Here is a 22,715-nt window from a genome sequence, read left to right on the forward strand (position 1 = left end):
TGTATTTGTTGATATGATTCCAAAAATTCACATTGTATGGATCATGGGTATTTAAACACACCATTACAAAATAGTAGCAGCTATCATCTGAATGGTCATGTTATAACATGATACCTTAATATTCTTTTCTTTTTTTGGCTTTTATAATTATAATTTTAATATTTTATTAATTATACATTAGGTCTCATTTTCAGTATGGTGGATTCTATAATCTAATATCAGATTAGCCTCTATATGATTTCTGTAATTACATTAAGTGTCTGTTAATCTTAAATATACGCTCATTATCTATTTACCTACAGTATACACCTGAACATTCATGCAGTAATCTAATCAGTTTGATTTTAATAGGCTGGTTTGCGTATTTCAGAAACAGCTGATATCCTACAATTTTCACGTACAATGTCTCTAAAGTTTACACAGAATGGTATGAAAAACAAAAAACATTTATAACCTTGGATGGTTATTGACAGATGTATATATCAAATCATTACTTACAACCATGGTGAGCAGAAAGGCATTTCAGAATGCACACAACATCCAACCTTGAGGTAAACAGCAGTTGAACACCACATCAGGTTAACGTCCTGTCGGCCTAGTACAAGAATCTGAGGAAATTATGGGCACAGGCTCAAACAAACTAGACAGTGGAAGACTTGGACAAGGGAGCAGATGATTGTTGATTTGCCAACCGATTGGCTGATTAGATAAGAGCTTGAATACGTGAATAGCGAGTGTAGGTTGTGGGTGTTTAAGCACTGGTCAGATACAGTGCCCTCAAGTGGCAACATCAGTCAGATATTTCCACAATGACACTAGGATTTGTGCTGGAAATACATCTGAAACCTCACAGCAAATTTCCCTTAATTATTTATGCACCTTTATCTGACTGTCTCACCAGAATAATGTGAGCCCATTTACTGTGAATGGTGATGCTAATACGATTTTTTATGTACTAACTGATAAGCAATAAGGAAGCAGAAATAAAAGTCTGCAATACAAAAAGGAAAAAGGTTTACTGCTTTTGCCTGTAGAGACTTACATGTTCTCATTTATACAACTAAGCTGTTGGTGGTTAAGGACCTTGCTCAAAAGACTTCCAATCAGTATAATGTTTTTAAGCACTGAGTTACAAATACATTTCACTAATATGGTCCAATGCATTTTAGTAGAGTATGTCAATAAATACAATCATATCATTTTGATATTGTTCAAAATACTAGTGACATCAATTGAAGATTTTAAGTAATGACATGAATGACTAATTGTTCAGGTGCGGGTGCGAGTCATTGAGGGAAGGCAACTGCCTGGCATCAATATTAAACCAGTTGTCAAAGTAACTGTGGGAGGCCAGACAAAAAGAACATGCATCAAGAAAGGCAACAATCCATTCTTTGATGAGGTAATGAATAATGAAAAATGAATAATTAATGTTGGTTTATTGAATGTTTTACTTTCACTACACTGGTTCTTTGCTTTGCTATATTTATTATTACATTTAAAGTACAATTTATTACAGAACCATCAGTCATTAAAACAATATTTGTGCACTTATTAAATACTTACTTTCCACAGACTTTCTTCCTGAACTTCTTCGAGACACCATCGGATCTCTTTGATGAGCCCATATTTTTAACAGTAAGCAATATTTATATTTAATCTATTAGCTAAAGTGAATGAAATTGGGATTTTGTCGTGTGGAATTAGAATGCAAGAATAAGAGGGCCTAGCTGCTATAAGCAATGCAAGAACAAATGAAATGAACAAGTGTTAATTGTTTAAACTTTGAGTAAATATACCAGCATAAAACAATGTTTATTCCATTTAGGACTAAAAAAGGCAATATTAATAAATGTTCATAATCAGCTATAAATACTGGCACACACTATTCGGCACTAATTAATTTTGCCGGATAACTATTACATACAGATTAATTAGGGACATTAATTCATATTGGTTAATGGGGATATTTTACTGCTTAATGAAATCTTGTTTGGCTTCAATTAAAATTACACTTAAAATCTGATTTTAATTTGGCCTGAAACTGTTGGTGCTGGGAGTCACATTCAGCTTGCTAAAAGTATTGGAATGGACGAATCATTGTTCGGTTTCTTGGAACAGTTGATTTCAGGCACCCAACTGGATGAGCCAATGTATGTTTTGCATACATACAGGATATAACTATTTCAGGTGGAATGGTTAGTGGAGGCTAAGCAGGTACCAAGAGCTCTTCAATGGATTGATCTGAAATACAAAGAAAAGTATGCTTGTTGACCCCACGAGCTCTCACAAAAGCTTCCAGAAATGCAAGGCAAATCAGAGTCTCAGTTGACAAGGGTGTACATGCTCAATTTGTGTTTGTGGTAGTGGTAATACTCCATTTTAGCTGGACATTAAGTGCCATCTGGTGGCCTGACCTCTAGATCTGTTTCCTCTTGTTGGCCATTTACTTTTAATAGTAGTAGTAATACTGAGCACTATAGTAATATTTAACCCTGTGTTCTATTCAAGGTATTTGACTCCAAGTCACTTCGGACAGACTCTGTCATTGGAGAATTTAAGGTAGCGTTCTCTTAACCTATACATTTGTATTCATTTCATTCTTTCATCAATTTCAATGGCTGTGACTGAAAGCTGTTTTTAGTGCCTCTTCCCATCACATCTGTGCTTCCTTTTTATCTTTTGTTTGTGGGATACACAGATCTGTTCTCTCATGCACAGCTGCTAATAATTATGACGCTTTCTTTTGTTGTCTTCTCTCTCAGATGGATGTTGGCATGGTGTATAACGAACACAGTGAGTACTGCAAACTCCTGTGATACTTGGCTCCGTGCTGGTGCTTAAAGGAGCACATTCTAATATCTCACAATTTATTCCAAGGCAAAAAGTATTTTGGTTTAATAGTGCATTAGTTTCACTGCCACATTAGTATTACACTAAGGGAATGAAATATGTACCTTAGTAGCAAGCTGATTAGTATTGCTTATTTCTATCCTGGTGGTAGGACATGCTATTCTTAGGAAGTGGCTGTTGCTGGCTGATCCTGATGATCTTTGTGCTGGGGCCAGAGGGTATCTAAAGGTCAGCCTTATAGTCCTGGCTGCAGGTGACGAGCCACCGGTGAGTAAGGGTAATAACTAGAACATGGTGTCAAATGTAATTAGTCCAGCAATTATTTTTCAAACAAATGTATATCTATGAAATCTATGTCTTAGACTGAAAAAGAGGGAGTTCAGGAAAGGGAGGACATTGAGGCAAACCTGCTGAGACCAGCAGGTCTCACACTCAGAGGAGCCACCTTCACTCTTAAAGTATACAGATCAGAGGACTTGCCTCAGAGTGAGTAGTATAATTTTATGTGTGTATCAAAATGCTTGTATGAGACTTTATTTTTTAATACATATTTAATTTTTTCACCCCTTGCTTTATCCCTTTTAGTGGATGATGCCTTTATGGATGGCATGAAGCAATTTCTGGGTTTTGAGTCAAACCGAAAAAACCTGGTGGATCCATTAGTGGAAGTCAACTTTGCTGGCAAAACGGTACAAGCTTCAAATATGATGCGAAAATGTCTTTGATCTGCAATAGCCATGTTCAGGCAGTCCACACCACAGCCCACTAGATTCATCTGGATTTTTATGACTAAATGTTCTATCGATCCACAGCTGAGACTTTTTTTTATTTGCCTCTGCTTTATTTTAAAGACACTCCAACCCATGACAAGAAATTATAGCTGGCTGACCGAAATGTTCCAACCAAGTTTTAGCCACATTTGACCAGGTCTTCATGACTCATGAAAGTCATGAATCATGATGCTGGCCAGTGATGTTGTAGCATAAAGAAGCAGGACAATATACAGCCAATGTGCATTTCAGAGTTCTTGTAAAATCTTCCCAAAAATATCATTGCCATGGTAAGATTGTAATAATTATATTGAATTACCCCTGAGTAGAGATGACTGAAACACTAAAAACAGGTAAAACACTCCATGTCATATTCATCACAAGAATGGCCTTGCATGAGCTCCAATTTCTCTAAGATATTTGATTATAGAGCCAATGCATGTGTATTTACAGATGTGCAGTAAGATAGTGGAGAAGAACGCCAACCCACAGTGGAACCAAAGTCTTACTCTCCCTATCAGAGTAAGCTGACCTACATAACAGCGCTTATCACAGGTTATTGGTCAAATTTCACATGCTCCTAATAAATGCTGTTTCTATCTGCAGTTTCCATCTATGTGTGAGAAGATGAGGATACGCATGTTAGATTGGTTAGTTCATTTGATAAAATTAACACTGTACATGTCTTATGTTCATCTGATCCAACAATTATATGCAATGTTCTTACATTTGGAACATCTTTAACTTCTTGCATTATCATTACTTAATCCATGCTAGGGATCGAGCAAGCCACAATGATGTCATCGGCACCACACATCTGAGTATGTCAAAGATATCTGCTCCGGGCGGAGAAATAGAAGGTAATCAATGATTTTATATGAAGCTCAATAAAATCTCTCACTACTTGTTTAGTGCAAGTGCACCTTCCTTATTCCTCTTCATTTTCAGTCAAACTTTTATCTGTAAACATACACAGTGAGTAGATGACTTGTGGTTTTACTTATAGATTCATTTGCATTCATTATATTACTATAGCATATTGGCATTATAGTAGTGTTCAATCCATATTTCTGAATTTCGCAGCAGCACTAATGAGTTACAGTCCAAAACACTAAATTTATGTGACAAACATCCTATTAGTAGAACAGTCTCCCATGAGCAACAGCAGTACCTTGAATGCATTATGATACATGCATGACTACTATTATATATATATCCTATTTTCCAAGAGATCAGTAGTATGGCACCAATTACTGTTTTAAGCTTTAATACAGAATGTAGTGAGCTAGTAATATGTCAAAGGTGAAAATTGCACTGGTTAAGTAAGGAATGAATTTTTTTATGTGAAAATAATCAATGATATAATTTGTTGATTCCAAAAAGTTGATTATTTTCCAATAACAGCAGAAATTTTATTCCTCTTATACCACAGCAATTGCCAAGTATTAAATTTTTTATTAATTAAACATTGATAATCAGTTTATAGTTAGACACTTCCTACATCATCCTCATCTGTTCATTCTATTTCCTGTAGTAAATAATCCCAAAAATATTACATAGATTCCACAAAGCCCTACATCCTTAGGTTATAGCTTTATCTCTGTTGGGAAAAAAAATGAACACTAGAGACTTTCATATACTGTACAATAAATATGACTCCTTTACTATAGCACACAACAGTCACACACATCTGTAAATTTGGATTGTCTGCATGAAAGTCTTTGCGTAAGATGTTAACTGTTTGCGTAAGATGTTAGAATGGGTATGTTAATATAAACTGTGCAGCTTGATCAAGTGTCTGATCTCTGCTGTTATAGGAAATTAACACCTTCTGACCAATCAGAATGGAGCATTTATTACTGCTCTTGTATGAAGGCTTGTAATTTACCCTAGGCTTTATTCAGTAAGGACTGTAATTAGACTGGTGCATCAGTTTTATGGATAGTATTTTCAGTTATGTCCAAGGAACAAGACAGGTGTGATATAAGGTTTTGTTATACAGTATGTGAGCATGCAGAGAAAAGGCCTGTAGTTGCTTTATACTGGTCTGTGGCATGAACAACAACTAACTTTCTAAATTTATATCTGTTTGTATATTTTTCCTCATCCACTTATCTAAATTCCCACTTTGATTACAGTGATCCAGTGGATGTAAGAATTCTGTTAACTCAGAATGTTATAGCAAGTAAACTGGTAGATGTCTATTGTATTGCATTCTACACACTGTTGTGCTTGGATTGGTTTAATTTTTGGTTGACTAATTGGTTAGTGAAGCTCTTTCTTATAAACACGAATTTGGAGACCTAACTTCTTTGTGAAGGCATGAATTAATAGCAAGAGTGAGTGTGCAGCTGTAGTTTTCAGTTGTATTTAAATGATCCTTTATTTTTCTATGCATTCAGATGACTTGCCCCCCAGGACCTTCCAAAATGCCAGTATGTCTTTCATTCCTACTGTATCTGTGTAATCTACTTCACATACACTCACTTCTGGGTACTTTTTCTTCAAAAAAGAAAAGCATTTGGTGTAGTACTTGTAGCTTGTGAAATCCATGGCGAGATTTTCTTTCTGTAATTTTAGCATGTTTCACATACTCATTTACTACTCTTACAATTTAATCTTAACATTTCTGTCTCAGTTGATGATAGCTTGGGCTTCCTGCCGACATTCGGCCCCTGTTTTGTGAATATGTACGGAAGTCTTCGAGAGTTCACTGCCTTCTCTGACCCATATGAGTCTCTGAACCTTGGCAAGGTAAAGTAAAGTCCTATTTAACAGCATTAGAGCTAAGCATGCTGTGTGAGATATTGAGAGTCTAGAAGCCTCCTTAATGACAGAATCTTGCTTTACATTAAGTCTATTAACAAAATGGATCTTGAACAAGAGTGAATCCAGAGTGGCATGAATCTAACCTACATTGATATCCATTAGAGTTAACCAAAGTTAGATGTTATGGATGTCTCTATTTGTGTGGGGAAACTGATTAAAATGTTTAATGGTGGTTTGTGTCATATGGTTTAGGGTGAAGGTGTAGCGTATCGTGGCCGTGTGCTCTTGGAACTCACCACTAAGCTGTGTGAACGAGTGGAACAGAAAGTGGAAGACATTTCCCCAGATGACCTTATGGTGGTAGAGGTAAGAGGTTCCCACATGTGAAAGAAACATTCTGCTTTCTGAAAAACTTCTGAACATGATTACATAGGAAAGGATTTGTGTATTCTTTATATGCTTTTATAAACTCTTTATATGTTCTTTACACACACACCACACAGTATGAAAAAGCTTTTTCTGTTTGGATTTCTGTGCAGAAATTTATGCGGAAGAGAAAGTTCTCTCTGTTCGCGGCTTTTTACTCGGCCACCCTTCTTCAGGATGTGGATGACGCCATCCAGTTTGAGGTCAGCATCGGCAACTATGGAAACAGGTTTGACTACACCTGCTTGCCTCTGGCCTCCACAACGCAGTATAGCCGAGCTGTGTTTGATGGTAAGAAATAATCTATAATTTCAAACAATTTTGAGAAACGAAATTGACACTTTTGTTAAGTAAATAATGTTAGAAGCTGTCGAAGATCACATGATAATTATGAAGATTAATATGCCAGTTGTTCAGGGTGCATGTGTCCTGTGCATGTGGTCAAATAATAACGTTCTGACTTTGTGTATGACTGTAGGTTGCCACTACTATTACCTGCCCTGGGGGAATGTGAAGCCTGTGGTGGTGCTGTCTTCAGAGTGGGAAGACATCAGCCCTCGAATAGAGGCCCTTAACATGCTACTGTTGATCACAGAACGTCTGGTGAGGGTGATAGGATAAGAATATGAGAGTATGATTCCAAAATGTAGAATATATATATATACATATATATATATGTATATATACATATATATATACACACATACACACATGTATGTGTGTGTGTGTGTGTGTGTGTGTGTGTGTATAAAGAGTGCAATAGGAAGGAGAGTCATTGAAATATTTGACTGATTTTGTGCTAGGAATCAAACCTGAAACTTGTACAATTGGAGCTCCAATCAGGTGGTGATCAGGACAAACTGGAAGAGAGGGTGGTTAAACTACTCGATGATCTCATCTCTGACTGCAGGTAAAACTCCTCATTGGTATAAAATAATTATTACCTCAAAATGTTTTATTGCGTTTACATGAATATACAATTAGCCATTTTTATTTTAGTTTATTAGAATATACTATTAACTATTAACTATTACCACAACATCCTAGGCTTAGGATATGTGGAGATTTACGTCTGTTTGTGGGTCTCCTCTGTGTGTGTGTGTGTGTGTGTGTGTGTGTGTGTGTGTTTGTGTGTATGTTGAAGTGAATTCGCTTGCTACACTATTTCCCTGAGTTTAAAACTGAAAATCTACGGACGAAAATTAGCTTTATATGTAAGAAATGGTCACTAAAAATGATTAAATGTAAGCTTTAACACAATATTTTGGTAAATGAGAACTTTTTAACTTATATCAGTGAGTTTTTTTGGGACATTTCTATACTGGGTTAGTATTGTATGAGTATTTATGAGAGCAATGGCCATGTCACTGTGGTTCAGTGAAGAGCTGCCTGAGTTGGATGGATGGCCATGTGTGACTCCTCTGGATAAAGCTCTGCGGCGTTTGCGTAAGGTGAACTTGAAGCAGATCGTGCAGGCTGCTTTAGCACTGAAACATGGCCAAGAGACGGAGTTGAGCACAGTGCTGGAGCAGGCTGAGGACTGGGCCATGAGACTGCACTCACTCGCCGAGGAGGTGAGAATCCACAGATGGGACCAGAGTCCAAAAACATTCTAAAACAAAACAGACTGTTATAGATTAGATGCTTTTAAGTGTTATATTCTTCTCTTTTTCTCTTTCCTATTGTTTTCCCATTTCTCTTTGTTTCTGTCTCTTTTGTACTCTGGCATTCTTTGTTTGTAGAAAGCCAGATTCCAGAGAGAGAAGGGTACACACTGTTTCTGTTTCACACACTAGAGTTTTAAAAATGAAGATTTCTTTCCTTGTCGTCTTTTTCTTATTTGTTCGTTGGCTCTCTCTCTCCTGTCATTCAGTATTTGTATTTTATTCAGTTCTGCCTCTTACTCAGCCAGGACAGAATTAAAACAGATTGATATTTAATGTTCCTAGCCCAGTCTAAAATATTTGGCATTACCTTTAAATAGTAAACCATTTTATGTGATCAGTTGAAAATTTGAGGCATGCTGTATAACATCCTAACAGCTAATGCCACTGAGACTTCAGACAATCAGCTATGTTATACACTCATTATATGAAACTGAGAATCTTGATTGTAGTTGAAATCAGTAAGCAATTTGTCCATTTCGATTTAAAAAAATTCCACAACTTTACTTGAAAATGTAATATTTTCATGTGAACTCTAGGGGGTGCCAAAACTTACCTATGCCCAGCAAAATCTCAGTTTCAATAATTGTCTTCTTTCTTTCAGCCCCAGAACAGTATGCCTGACATAGTAATCTGGATGCTTCAAGGAGACAAAAGAGTGGCATATCACAGAATCCCAGTCCATGAGGTGCTCTTCTCTCAGGGATACTGTGGTAAACACTGTGGCCAACTGCAAACTATATTCATGAAGGTGTGTATAAAAAACAAGCTGTGGAAAAGAGCTAAAATGCGCTCTCCAAATCTGTACGTTTGTTATTATCTATATATAATTTAAGTCTGCTTAATGGGTGTGTGTTTTAGTATCCTCAGGGTGGTAGTGAGGACTGTAAGATCCCAGCACAGCTCAGAGTGAAGGTGTGGTTTGGTTTGGCTGCTGACGTCAAGCACTTCAACCAGTTTTCAGAGGGAAAACTCTCGGTGTTTGCAGAGACAGTAAGCTTTCTTTTTTTTTTTTTTTTTATCTGTAGTAATATTGGAATGGAGTAATACTGGCAGTAGATAATCTTGGTAAAGAAACTATAATATTTCTGTACCAATGTGAAATTGAAAATGCAATAAAGAATGAATATTAAGTACACTGTTGCTTATTTGTTTTAAGAAACTGTTTTATTATCTAAAAGACAACCAAAAGAAAAAGGAACAGACATCTTTTCAAAAGTCAAGGATCATAGACAAAAATGATATCCTCTTTAACAGCAGGTAAAAACATGCAGCCTTTAAATAAATGAGAGCGTTGAGTAATTATGGATCGTTACAGAGGAGATTTGTATATTTAAGAGCAAAGTGCATATGCTATAGTTTCTATGAAGATATTGAATTAGATATCAGTCCTACTTGTCATTCAGCTAAAACTCCTTATTATTTGTTGTTGTTCATTCATTCATTCATTCATCTTCTACCGCTTATCCGAACTACCTCGGGTCACGGGGAGCCTGTGCCTATCTCAGGCGTCATCGGGCATCAAGGCAGGATACACCCTGGACGGAGTGCCAACCCATCGCAGGGCACACACACACTCATTCACTCACGCAATCACACACTAGGGACAATTTTCCAGAGATGCCAATCAACCTACCATGCATGTCTTTGGACCGGGGGCTTGTAACTCTACTGTCATGTGTTATGTATGTATACTGTTATTATGTTTTTCATGTTTTCTTCCTACTGTTTTCTGCAGTATGAGAACCAAACTAAGTTAGCACTGGTGGGAAACTGGGGCACAACAGGACTCACTTACCCCAAGTTTAGTGACATCACCGGGAAGGTGAAGCTGCCCAAGGAGAGTTTTAAACCTTCATCAGGATGGGCATGGGCCGGAGACTGGTTCATCAACCCAGAGAAAACGTAAGTTCCACACTAACCTTTACCGGCTTGCTCTCATCCACAGTCTCTTAAAATAAATAAATAAATAAATAAATAAATAAATAAATAATAATAACAAATATTAATAAGAAATAACTTTGCATTTGGATCAAGCATACATTAGATATTGGCTAGCTCTTTATTATCTATTTATTATAGATTATTAGCTCTAAGTTTTGTATTGAGTGGACATATATAAGCTGATACAAAGAATGCTCTTAATTCCATAATCCATTGAATCCTAAGGCTTTATTGACCAGATGTTGTTTTTTCTCCCATTTTTAATTTTGCCCAGCTTGCTATATGATGTGGATGCAGGACACATGACTTTTATGGAGGAAGTGTTTGAGAATCAGATGCGGCTGCCGGGAGGACAATGGATCGGCATGCCAGAAGGTTACACAGATGTGGTGAGCATATAAAACTTTATGTAGTTGAATGGTTTGTCTCCATATAAAGTTTATTGGTGTCCATTATTTGGTTTTCCAAACTGAAATTAAAGAAGTAATCCTTTAGTTGTCCTAAAGTAGCCCTCCAAACAGAAAATACTGAAGTGCCTTTGTCCACTGTGTTTTGCCTTTGTCCACTGCGGAACAGAATGGAGAGAAAGCAGTGCCTAAGGACGATATTGAGTGTCCTCCAGGCTGGACGTGGGAAGATGAGGAATGGAGTAAAGATCTAAAACGGGCTGTAGATGATCAGGGTATAGAAACTACTTATGTTGTACCGATCGCTATGATAAACCTTTACTATTTATGAGTGTATTAGACTTTTGCTAATTTATTTATGTGTTTAAAGAATATTTTATTACCTAAATGACAAACAAAAGCCTTTCTTTTTCCATTATTCTCAGGGTGGGAGTATGGCATTACCATCCCTCCTGATCGTCGGCCTAAGTCTTGGGTTCCAGCTGAGAAAATGTACCACACCAATCGACGGCGTCGCTGGATCCGCCTTCGCCGGCGAGATCTGCAGAAAATGGAGGCACTCAGAAAGGTACCACATTGCTATCTCACCATTATTGTTTAAATCCTAGTCATATGGTTTTCATCAGTGCAATAAAATTCAAACTTTTCCTCACTCTTGTATTGGGAACTAGATAAAAAATATCTACTTCAACACTGCTCTTTACTCTCAGTTTGAAGCTCCATACTTGCTGTCTGAGTTCAGGGGGATTCTGGGAAATGTCAGTGTGGTGGGATGGTGAGTGCAGTTCTGTAGAGTATTTGGCAGATGAAAGTGGGGTTCTGCTGGGTTGTAGATGGAGGTTGAGAGGACACCTAATCAATCACACCATCTGACACTAATCTGAAATCGATCCCATGTCTCTAATCTATGAGTTTTATTCTGCCTTGGCAAGAAATCCGCAGCTCATCCAAATTTAGCGTCTTACCACAAATATGCCTAATGTTAATCATCTGTAGGAGAGTGTGTGTGCATGTGTGCATGTGAAGGACAGAGAAAGTGATTCTGTTTTTGAAAGTCTGTGTGTGTATCCTGAAAACCCCACAGACATAATATCTAAAGCACACATTTTTACAATGATGTATTGTTGAGATTATCTCACTGTTTCCAATGATAGATGAGACATAAAAGCAGAGGGATAAAGAGGTACAATGGAAACCTCTTCAGCATGAGTCAGTCTAAGTGAGAGAGAAGGAGTGAGAGAAAAGGAGTGAGAGAGAGAGAACCGTAAAACATAGACTTCATTCCTTACATTTCCTATGCTCTCCTCGTGGTGGTGCTCTGAGAGCACAGATCTGAAAAATCTATTTAATCCCAGAGCTGTTGATTTAGCACTCCTCAATATGTGTGTGTGTTTGACCTCCAACAGCAGCGTCCAGATGAGTCGGAAAGAGAGGGTTGGGAGTATACCTCTCTCTTTGGCTGGAGGTTCCACCTTAAGCAAAAGAAGACAGATACGTTCCGCCGTCGCCGCTGGCGTTGCCGCATGGAGCCTCTGGAGAAGACTGGACCTGCGGCCATCTTTGCCTTGGAGTGCTCACTGGTAATGAAAATGAACAATTTGCATATTAATTTAATTCAATTCAATTCCATTTATCTGTATAGTGCTTTGAACAATTGACATTATCTCAAAGCAGCTTTACAAAAGTATAGAAACAGAATAAAAAATAAATACATTTAAAGTTTAAAATTAAGTTACTATTTATCTCTAACATCTATCCCTAATGAGCAAGACACTGCCAAGGAAGAGTTTTTCCTGAGATGATGTGAGGAAGAAATCTTAAGAGGAACCAGACTCAAAAGAGAACCCATCCTAATTATGGTGACACTGGACTATAAATTATAAGTAAATATTGTAAATAATGTCCTTCCTACAACTGTTTGAAGTTGAGTGAACTAATGGGTCAGTGCAAATTCTGAGTTCACCACAGACCCAACAATAATTTCTTTCCTGCCGAAGTGTTTGAATGATTGTTGATGAAGACCCGACCTTTCGGCTGGCTGACGCAACAGTGGTTTGAAGAAGGTGTGACAGTCTTCAACGGCCCCATCCACAGCCATCCCATAAGTCACTGGATGTCCAGGCAGATTGATCCCAGGCAGAGTGCACACCGGGCAACAAGACTCCAACTAGGAGTAGGGCGTCAGGATTGATAAAGTAGGTCCGGAAGACCTACAGAGAGAGGGGGGTTATTATTAGGTATGACTGTAATCATGTTATGCACGATGTACATGTGCAAAGTGCAGACAGGGACTCTGGCAAGACTAGATATGACAACTAACAGGGAGAGTCAGAAGGTGACACAGACATGAGGGCTTCCTGGGACGTAAAGCATCCCTACACTCCACAGTTAACAAACCTGAGCGACTTGTGAGGGTGGTAAGGTGACAGCATCCAGACATTCCAGTTCACCAAACACTCCATGCCCATGAATCCTCCAGATCTGCTCCTTTACCTAAGAAAAGCTATTAATAAAAAGCTAGACTAAACAAATATTTAGTGTTTTAGCCTGGACTTAAACACTGAGACTGTGTCTGAGTGTTTTAGCCTGGACTTAAACACTGAGACTGTGTCTGAGTTCCAGACACTAATTGGAAGGCTGTTCCATAACTGTGTGGCTCCATAAGAAAAAGCTCTGCCCCCTGCTGTAGCTATTTGTAATTCATTCATTCATTCATCTTCTACTCCTTATCCGAACTACCTCGATTCACGGGGCGCCTGTGCCTATCTCAGGCGTCTTTGGGCATCAAGGCAGGATACACCCTGGATGGAGTGCCAACCCATCGCAGGGCACACACACTCTCATTCACTCACACAATCACACACTAGGGACAATTTTCCAGAGATGCCAATCAACCTACCATGCATGTCTTTGGACCGGGGGAGGAAACCGGAGTACCCAGAGGAAACCCCCGAGGCACGGGGAGAACATGCAAACTCCACACACACAAGGTGGAGGCGGGAATCGAACCCCAACCCTGGAGGTGTGAGGCGAACGTGCTAACCACTAAGCCACCGTGCCCCCAGCTATTTGTAATTGATAAAATAGCAAATAGCCTGCACCTTTTGATCAAAGTAGGTATGATGGATGATGAAAAAAAACAAAGGATCACTCAGGTATTGTGATGCAAGACCATTAAGTGCTTTATATGTTAGTAATAGTATTTTGTAATCAATGCAAAATTTGACTGGGAGCCAATGTGGATAAGATCAAGTAAAATAGCATGGTCTATGGTGTCAAAAGCTGCACTAAGATCGATTGACACCAGCAAAGAGACACAACCCTGATCAGTGGCTAGGTTATTCAAAACCTTAACCAGTGCTGTCTCTGTGTTATGATGAGGCCTAAATCCTGACCGATACATTTCATGAATACATGTATGCAGGCATGAGCATTACTGCTGTTCTACAACCTTTTCTAGGATCTTAAAGATAAAGAGGAGGTTTTATATTGGCATATAGTAGGACAGATTTTTTAAATTTTACAAGAAGCTTTACAAAAAAGCTGGACAAAGCCAAACTGACCAGGTTTTATTCTAAGATGAAAAAGGAAAAAAGAACGTGAGTGTTGGAACTTAATTGATACTTGCAAGGTGTGAGATTGTGACATGGTCTGGCAATTGCAGGAATTGGACGTGTGTGTGTGTGTGTGTGTGTGTGTGTGTGTGTGTGTGTGTGTGTGTGTGTGTGTGTGTGTGTGTGCGCGCGAGAGAAGAAAGAGAGAGAGAGAGAGAGAGAGAGAGAGAGAGAGAGAGAGAGAGAGAGAGAGAGAGAGAGAGAGAATGAGAGAGAAAACAATGTTCTCAACATACTGAATCCTGAAGCAGAAACATTAAGATGGAAGCTTGATTTGTAGAAGCAGAAAGCAAAAATGGGCACAAATGGCCTTGGCTTGGATAAGGCAAAGGTGCTGAGAGTGACTGGGCAACCAGTAAAGAATCAGCTTGATGAAATAAGGGCACTATGGGAGACTAATTACCACAAAATAAAGACAGATCTCTGTGTGTATGTGTGTGTGTGTGTGTGTGTGTGTGTGTGTGTGTGTGTGTGTGTGTGTGTGTGTGTGTGTGTGTGTGTGTGTGCAACGGAAAATGTGTGTACAGTACAGTATGTTCAGTCGTTTCTCAGGCTCCTAGTCTACTGGGTCCGTTGTGTCACATCCATTCCAGGCTGCTCTGGCGTGGGCTGTGATGTGGGCTTGGCTGGATCTGTGCTTTACATTGCTCTGGATGGAGTTGGGTCGGTTATTGAAAGGCCCTGTTAATGTTAATGCTACCAGCTGTGGGTCGGGGATCCCCTGGCAGCTTCCGAACTCACTGATCTTTCTTTACAGTGGGCACTAATAATTACATTTAGAGTCTGGTTTCAGGGTCAGTGCCCACCCAAGCGATGATCATAGTCATTTATGGTTTTTTGGGTTGAAATTATCTTTTTAAAATTCCAAATAAATTGGAAAAATATTTTTCCAAATTAAACATTCCAATATGAAACAATACTTGAAAATTCATGTACTTGGATTACTAACTTTAATCATGAAAAATCATTCAGACATGACGATCTGACTCTGGGAGTTACAAGATAAAATGAAAGTGGGAGAAGCAAAAAAAAAAAGTTTGTATTTGTAGCATGAAATAGAAAAAGCTTATTTAGTCCCTGCTACATTTCCGTCTACTATTTGAAATCAGGAGAACCCTAAACATGAGAAAGTCATGTACTACAGTATATGTTTCCATTAACATTGTTTAGAATGATACAGTATAATTCAAATAACATACACTGAGTTGCCAGCTTATTATTCTTATTGGTCATTTTATTTGATAATTTACATTTACATTTACATTTACAGCATTTGGCAGACGCCCTTATCCAGAGCGACGTACATAAGTGCTTAAATCTCTAACATTGAATACATTAATGCTGGCTCACTAAGTTACATACTTAAGATACCAATAATTATTAGGGATGAGCGAGTACAGCATTATCTGTATCTGTATCCGTATCTGTTAACCATATGAATTATCTGTATCCGTATCCGTACTCGGAGTGGGTGGGGCCTAACCCTTGAAATGGGCTTGTCTTGAAATGGGCGGGGATTTAACCGGTAATAATTAATTTGTAATATTTATAACACTAGCTTACTACCTTTATGTTTTTATGAATTACAGCAAAAACGTGTCAGACACTCAGTGTCTGGTTACTGGTTAGAGACAGCTGAAGGTTTAAAAAAGAAAAAAATCTCTGACAGGCAGAGACGCAATGCGAGTCGCATTCTACCAAGCAAGCACCACGTCTGAACGAACCCATGTTTACCAGAACTACTGGTTAGTAAGTACGTATTATTAACGTTACAACCCGAAGTAAAAAGCTGAAGAAACCCTAAACGTTAACGAAAAAGACCCGTGAACCCGAGTGACTGAGGGAGAGACAGAGAGCTGTTCTGTGTGTGACTGTGAGTGAGCAGAGCGAGACACAGCAACACAATACATCTGTATGTGTGTAGGGGAGGGGCGCTGTGACTAGCCTATCACTGTAGGGGAGGGGCGCTGTGACTAGCCTATCACTGTAGGGGAGGGGCGCTGTGACTAGCCTATCACTGTAGGGGAGGGGCGCTGTGACTAGCCTATCACTGTAGGGGAGGGGCGCTGTGACTAGCCTATCACAGAACTCTGACACAATCAGCTACCCAATGATGATTTTCATTCAATCCGAGCACAGATATTGACTCGTATTACTCGTATAATACTCGTACTCGGCAGAAGTGCTTTATCCGTACCGGATACTCGTTTCAGCCGAGTATCCGGCTCATCTCTAATAATTATATTATATACATTATATTAAATGAAAAGGTGTAGTTTGATGGACAAAGAAGATGAAGGCTGATAAACAGCAGAAAATGGATGAAAGTTGTTAGCAGTATACCAATGACCTCTAAATACAGCATATGGGTCCCTAAAAAACTTTCAAGAAATGTTTGCGGGTCAAAATCGTTTTGTAAAATATCAACTAACTCCTTAAACTTTCTGCTCATTATTCAACAGATTCCTGGGAGAGACATGTATTAATGATAGCACAGAATGGCTGCTCAGTCTAGACTAAACAGTTCTGAAAGTTTAAAAGGTTAGGGTACACGTTTTCTGTTGCACTTTAAGCTTGGATTTTCTAGATTATGATAAACATGAAAGAATTTGCATGATTCAATACTCTACTGGCTTCTGATTTGTCTACTCTCTACTCTCTGAAGCCAGTAAGTAAACTCTGATGGATTGGCATGAGCTGATGCTGGGCACACGCTAGTGGTTAAGCAGTGGTTTAGAGCTGGGTGAGCTGGTTCCTCACAATGACACTGCCGTGTTTCCTTTATTGTATGGTTACATTTCACCGAGTTCAGTCATCTTCACTTCCTGTATAAAGCAGGAACACTCCTGCTGCATATACATTCTTCTATAAATAAGCGTATCACGCATGTATGCATAAAAGGTCTGTTACTATTTCGTGTTCTCAAAGCCATAGATGGCACATGACACTAGACTGTTTCTGTAACCACTGGAATGATGCTATGATACACAAGCCAATTCCGCAGATGAATTTGTTGGATTCTAGTGCTGTACTGGTTTTGATGCAATTTGGTTTGCAGTATTTTGTGTATTTTATTTGTCATATCCTATTTTAGCCGTGACTGGTTTAAACTCTGAGCCTTGATTTAAGGAACAACATATTTTTTTTTCCACAAATAAGGCAATAAGTCATGCAAGTCAGTAGAACCTCAGATGACACAGCACTTTTCCTTTAAACAAGACACACAATTAGATATTTATTTTTTTTATATATTTTTTTTTTCTGGCTATTTCATCTGAAATTCCAGCATCACGAGGTGGTGACGTACAGTAGTTCAGTGCCAGTGGTTTGTGGTACAGATGGAGTTGCCCTCTTACTAACTGGCGGTATGCAGATCATTAACACATTCTCCATTACACTCTTGGTTGGAATTGTTAGATATCTGATCCAGCATAATAACTCTTTGTCCTGCTTAACAGCCAAAATATGCAGAGCTTGTTTACATTTAGGGAACATATTACTGCTTAATTGGCTCAGCGTTTCAGTCTAATGTTTCTTTGCTCTCTGTCAACAGGGCAATGTGACTGATGACAAAAATGATGACAAGTCAGTCACAACAACCTTTGGTGTCAATCGTCCCACCATCTCATGCTTCTTTGATAGTAAGAATGTTTCGAATGTTTGATATAATGCTTAAGTGTAAACACAACATAGTGTATCGTGCAGCACTCACTCCCTCATTGTGTTTCAGGTGGAACACGCTACCATTTGCGATGCTATCTGTATCAAGCTCGAGACCTGTTGGCTATGGATAAGGACAGTTTCTCAGGTAGGTCAGAATCATACGTCAGTTACGGAATAAGATGATCTTTAAAACTTGCTGTTCTCTAACATTGATCTTTAGTGTTAAGAAAGCACTTTTAGTTTTAGCAGATGTGCTTTGCGGGAGCCAAGTGCAGATGTGTTTTGCAGGAGCTGTACTTGTGCTTATTATAAGCATCTGCATTTGTTTGTCAAAATGCCATGTGTGTAAGCTGTGCCACACCCTGGCTCTGACCTTTTAACCCTGGGATTAATACCTAAGAAATCTTTGGGGTGGCCTAATAGTACTTTCTTAATGAGATCCACTCTTGTACTGTGATTCTGAGGCACACACCAGACATGATGCAAAATCTGACCTTAGGCTTTTACTGCTGGACCACGTGAGCTTTGAGTGTGATGCCAAGTAAGATCTATATTTCCCTACCAAGCATGTTCTTACTGCATCATAGATCGGGGTTTACTGGTAAGTCTGATATGATGCACACTGAAAGCGGTAAGCAATAGAGGTGGAATAACTTTTTTATGTAAAAAAAAAAAATAGCTCAGCATTTCTCAGTATAATAGATGGGTTTTCAAAAATAACAAAATCATAAAAGTGAAGTCTTGTGAGACTTAATTTTAACGTACCAATAGTTTGTACGTTGTAATAGTTCGTAAATATGGTGCCTGGCAAAGACTGGGATTAAGTAGTTTTGGTAGAACTTATCCCTGAATGTAGAGAAACAGTAGCTTTACTGCTGCGGACACAACAGAAGGCATTGTAGTAGTGAAACAAATGTTACTCTTGAATAGTCTTTTTGTTTTCTATCGATAATAGAAGACATATTCTTTTACTTAGGTTTGAGATGCACTGAAACTGAATATTAAGACTCATTGGAGTATAACGCTTATTATAAAACCAAAGAGTGGCAGAAGGTTAACTTAATAAAGTTAAAAGGACCTATAAGGAAATATTTAAAATTTGTTGTTCATTAGTTACATGCAAGCTTCTATGAGGTCATGTCCTTTTGTGGTTTAATGAAGATAGCTCACAGCGGTGCAAACGTCTCTTTGGACCGGTGTTGTGGTTTGGCTTGTCATACCTTGTATCCTTGGAAACCAAAAACCAAAGCAAGTGTAACTAAAGTGTGTGTGTGTGTCTTGACTTGTGTGCAAGTACATGTGTACAGACATCAGGATTTTTATGACGTGTATTTATGCTTTGGTGAAGGGGGATTTGGCATTATGAGTGTGGTTAGCTCACTAGATACGGACGTTGAGACAAACACTCTAACCACGCTTATCAGGTGGAAAGTTCTAGTCTGTGATGCATGAATAGTGCTCCAGATGTTGTGGGAAAGCTTTCCGGGCTACTGTTTCAGTGCTGTAATCATTTTGTCTACCTAATGAACAAAGGCTTCTTAGCTACTAAAGCCACTTGCACATGTTTTTTCTTTTTCTATGGGCTCTATGAAAGCAGTGATGTAGGAAAAGACATAGGTATTCTGATTTAACATTAAATCAGGTGGCTTCATTTTGCAATGGTAGTTCAAGGCTCTGCATTGTTGGTTGGATAGCTTAACCCTCTCTCCTACATGGATTGTTTATCATGGCTGACCTTGTTTTCTAACCTAACAACCTAAGCTAGGATATATGAAGAAAAGTCTTTCACTGTTCTGTAATTGTGAGAAAAAAGGATTCATCAAAACGTCTTCAGAATAAAGCGTTCTACAGGAGTCCTGATCAGATCAAACAGTGCACCATTTCTAATGCATCTGTTGTTCTAATACACTGTCAGGAAAGTCAAGGCAGGAAAAAAGGCAGTAGATTGACTAGCCTGTTGTTATATTGTTGTTTAATAATAAGTCCAATAAAATAGTTTTTAGGTAATATACATGTAGATGTCTTTGCTCCAATCATAGTCATAAGTAAAGACAAGGCTTAAGCACACCCACATCAAAGAAAAGTATGTGATTAACCCTTAAAGTAATTTCTAGGCAGAAATTCAACACAGAACGTCCCATAAGGCACCGGGTGAATTGTGTCATTAAAGCACTGTCATCACTCTTCATGGTCCGTGGTTATCACCCGCTACAGCTGTGCAGCATAAATCTTCTCTGCCTGGAAAAAAAACACAGTCACTAAGCACAGAGAAAACTGGGTGCAAAGGAGTGGAGTGGCGATTGAATGGATGAGTTTTCCTCTAGTTTTTGATGAGATAATGGAAACTGATTTAGACAGGTCCTGTGCTTGGGGCATAATTTCAAGTCCACAGACCTGATGAAAAAAAGGCAGATCTTTTTAAAAAAATATAAAGCCAATATAAATCACCAGGCGTGACGCTCTGACTACAAATTTTCAGGACATTTTAGGGTCAGTTACCAGAGTTTGCCAGACCCACAGTTCATTTTTAGAAGTATAGGGAAAAATGTATAAATCAGGACTGGAACCACTTGTCCCTGATTACTGAGATGGAGCTGAATAAAATAAAACAATAAAAAATAGGGATCCTGGAGTTGCCAGGCAGCAATGCTACTCGATGTGCCATCATGCTGCATCGCCAAACAGCACTGCACTGAAAATTCACTAGAACATAGCACTTTTAACAATGGATATTGTCTTAAAGCAGCATTACAGAAATATATAGTTTAATAAAATATTAAAATATAGGTATATAAACCTTAAACATATAAATTTAGAAATTTGTCCCTAATGATTATGCCAGAGGGTGTGGAAGATCTTCCTGTGATGACATGAGGAAGAAACATTGAGAGGAACCAGGCTCACAAGGGAACCCATCCTCATCTTGGTGACACTAGACTGTGCGATTTGTATTATGATTTCTCTAGATTGTCTATAATTTGTGAATGAGAGTGAATGTGTGTATGACTGGCAACTCATCCAGGGTATCTCCTGCCTTGTGCCCTCGAGTCCCCAGGGGTAGAAACCAGGTTCCCTACAACCCTGTAATGCCTAAGTAGTTTAGATTATGCAGATTGTCCACAAGTCTCTGTACAGTATATGAGCTGTTAGTGAAATGATATTAAATGGTAACTATCTCCAGAGAGACGTTCACAGAGATGGATGAACTGGAAAATGCATCCTGTCTGTTTACCCTATTTTACCAAAGCACAACATTTTGTTTTTATTGTATGTGGACACAAATGAAAGTAGACACTTTAAAGTTTCCAGCAATGGCTTTCAATTTCCTGTACGAATATAAATGATGGGGTATTTTTAATTTGTCTCTATTACTATAAGAAAAAAGTCCAAGTGATCGAGCCAGCACCGCTGTCCACTCCTGAGGGTTAAAGTGAGTGCATTATTGTCCATTCTTAAAGAAAAATGAAAGAAAACTAATCAAAACCTTGTGACCAATCGAATTTGAGAATTCAACAATGCTTGGAAAGGAACTAAATAAAAATATATCATCATGACACTTGAAAATATTTTGTGGATACACAATAGTTTTGCTGAGAGACACTGGCATCAAAATGTACAAAGTTCATTTAAAAGTGCTTTTTTATATAAAGGAGTTTATTTGGAATAAGAGAAACCGACTGTTGATTCTGTGTGGATCCTTTAAGGGCTCCCTCTACCAAAGAAGCTCTTAGTTCACTAAATGAATATGATTTTCTACACGTGTATGGATTTGCTTGTACTGACCACATCTGCCAGTTTTTGGACCCCTGCTGTGGAATCTGACCATGAAAATTGTAAATGGAATTGAAATTGTAAAAGAAATAAATTCATATAATCATATAATTATAACCCACTGACTCTCAAATACAATACTAAAGAACAATATCTGCTTTTAAATATCTGGTGAAGCCTTGATAATGCCATAAAAATGTGCCAACTATGTGTGATTCCACCCAATATTCAACATGCTGTCTTGTGGTCGGCTACAAAGTGCATTTATTTATGACCTGCCTGTGGCTACAGTTTTTTTTCCCAGGCACCCTGATACATTTTTAAGAATATAAAAATGATACACTGCACTTGAATAAGCCAACACTTTACTGTTGACAGATTGCAAACAATGCATACTGGCAGTGCCTCCTCTGTTGTCTGACAGTGCTATTCAGAATCTCGCATGTTTGAGTCATACACGTGGGCGGCCATTGCTGCGTTGTTGTCCAGTCCCACAATCCCCTCAGGAGCAGTATTTATTTACTCTGTGCAACCCGATTAGCCCTTGCCTTTATTTATTTCCCATTGACTCCTGGGTGATGGTGCACACTTGGCTTACTTATGCCTCTGTTTATTTGAGCCAGAATGTTTTGTGGGAAGGGGTATAAGTTTGTGTGCATGTGTTAATGGGAGCTGGGAAAAAAGCAGGTCCATTTTCTCCTCCCTAGTGAAACTGTCCCATTGAGGATGGTTTACGTGGACTATAATAATAAACTGAGACGGTCTCTTCCATTTCAGACATTCCTAAGCAGTTTATGTCATTCATTTTCATTTTGGATCACTTCACAATATATA

The 22,715-nt window shown here is 38.5% G+C and overlaps 1 protein-coding gene across 9 annotated transcripts in view; it reads left to right on the forward strand.

Moving 5' to 3' along the window:
* dysf (dysferlin, limb girdle muscular dystrophy 2B (autosomal recessive)) overlaps positions 1 to 22,715 on the forward strand; it is a 76,327-nt gene that overhangs the window by 11,039 nt on the left and 42,573 nt on the right. For 5 of the 9 annotated variants that reach the window (XM_060874506.1, XM_060874510.1, XM_060874505.1 and 2 more), the window contains 26 exons: positions 1,274 to 1,402; positions 1,576 to 1,638; positions 2,512 to 2,562; positions 2,766 to 2,796; positions 3,005 to 3,120; positions 3,216 to 3,339; positions 3,439 to 3,542; positions 4,077 to 4,145; positions 4,230 to 4,273; positions 4,401 to 4,483; positions 6,026 to 6,058; positions 6,262 to 6,377; positions 6,645 to 6,758; positions 6,932 to 7,109; positions 7,297 to 7,421; positions 7,622 to 7,728; positions 8,197 to 8,392; positions 9,087 to 9,233; positions 9,344 to 9,475; positions 10,221 to 10,387; positions 10,701 to 10,815; positions 11,003 to 11,108; positions 11,259 to 11,401; positions 12,240 to 12,413; positions 18,001 to 18,088; positions 18,178 to 18,255. In XM_060874506.1, the coding sequence (XP_060730489.1) occupies positions 1,274 to 1,402; positions 1,576 to 1,638; positions 2,512 to 2,562; positions 2,766 to 2,796; positions 3,005 to 3,120; positions 3,216 to 3,339; positions 3,439 to 3,542; positions 4,077 to 4,145; positions 4,230 to 4,273; positions 4,401 to 4,483; positions 6,026 to 6,058; positions 6,262 to 6,377; positions 6,645 to 6,758; positions 6,932 to 7,109; positions 7,297 to 7,421; positions 7,622 to 7,728; positions 8,197 to 8,392; positions 9,087 to 9,233; positions 9,344 to 9,475; positions 10,221 to 10,387; positions 10,701 to 10,815; positions 11,003 to 11,108; positions 11,259 to 11,401; positions 12,240 to 12,413; positions 18,001 to 18,088; positions 18,178 to 18,255 (2,833 nt within the window). The remainder of the gene's footprint in view (positions 1 to 1,273; positions 1,403 to 1,575; positions 1,639 to 2,511; positions 2,563 to 2,765; positions 2,797 to 3,004; positions 3,121 to 3,215; positions 3,340 to 3,438; positions 3,543 to 4,076; positions 4,146 to 4,229; positions 4,274 to 4,400; positions 4,484 to 6,025; positions 6,059 to 6,261; positions 6,378 to 6,644; positions 6,759 to 6,931; positions 7,110 to 7,296; positions 7,422 to 7,621; positions 7,729 to 8,196; positions 8,393 to 9,086; positions 9,234 to 9,343; positions 9,476 to 10,220; positions 10,388 to 10,700; positions 10,816 to 11,002; positions 11,109 to 11,258; positions 11,402 to 12,239; positions 12,414 to 18,000; positions 18,089 to 18,177; positions 18,256 to 22,715) is intronic. The other 4 variants (XM_060874512.1, XM_060874513.1, XM_060874507.1 and 1 more) reach the window with 1 other exon arrangement.

Source organism: Tachysurus vachellii, chromosome 7 (genome assembly GCF_030014155.1).
Source record: "Tachysurus vachellii isolate PV-2020 chromosome 7, HZAU_Pvac_v1, whole genome shotgun sequence".
Lineage (NCBI taxonomy): Eukaryota > Metazoa > Chordata > Actinopteri > Siluriformes > Bagridae > Tachysurus > Tachysurus vachellii.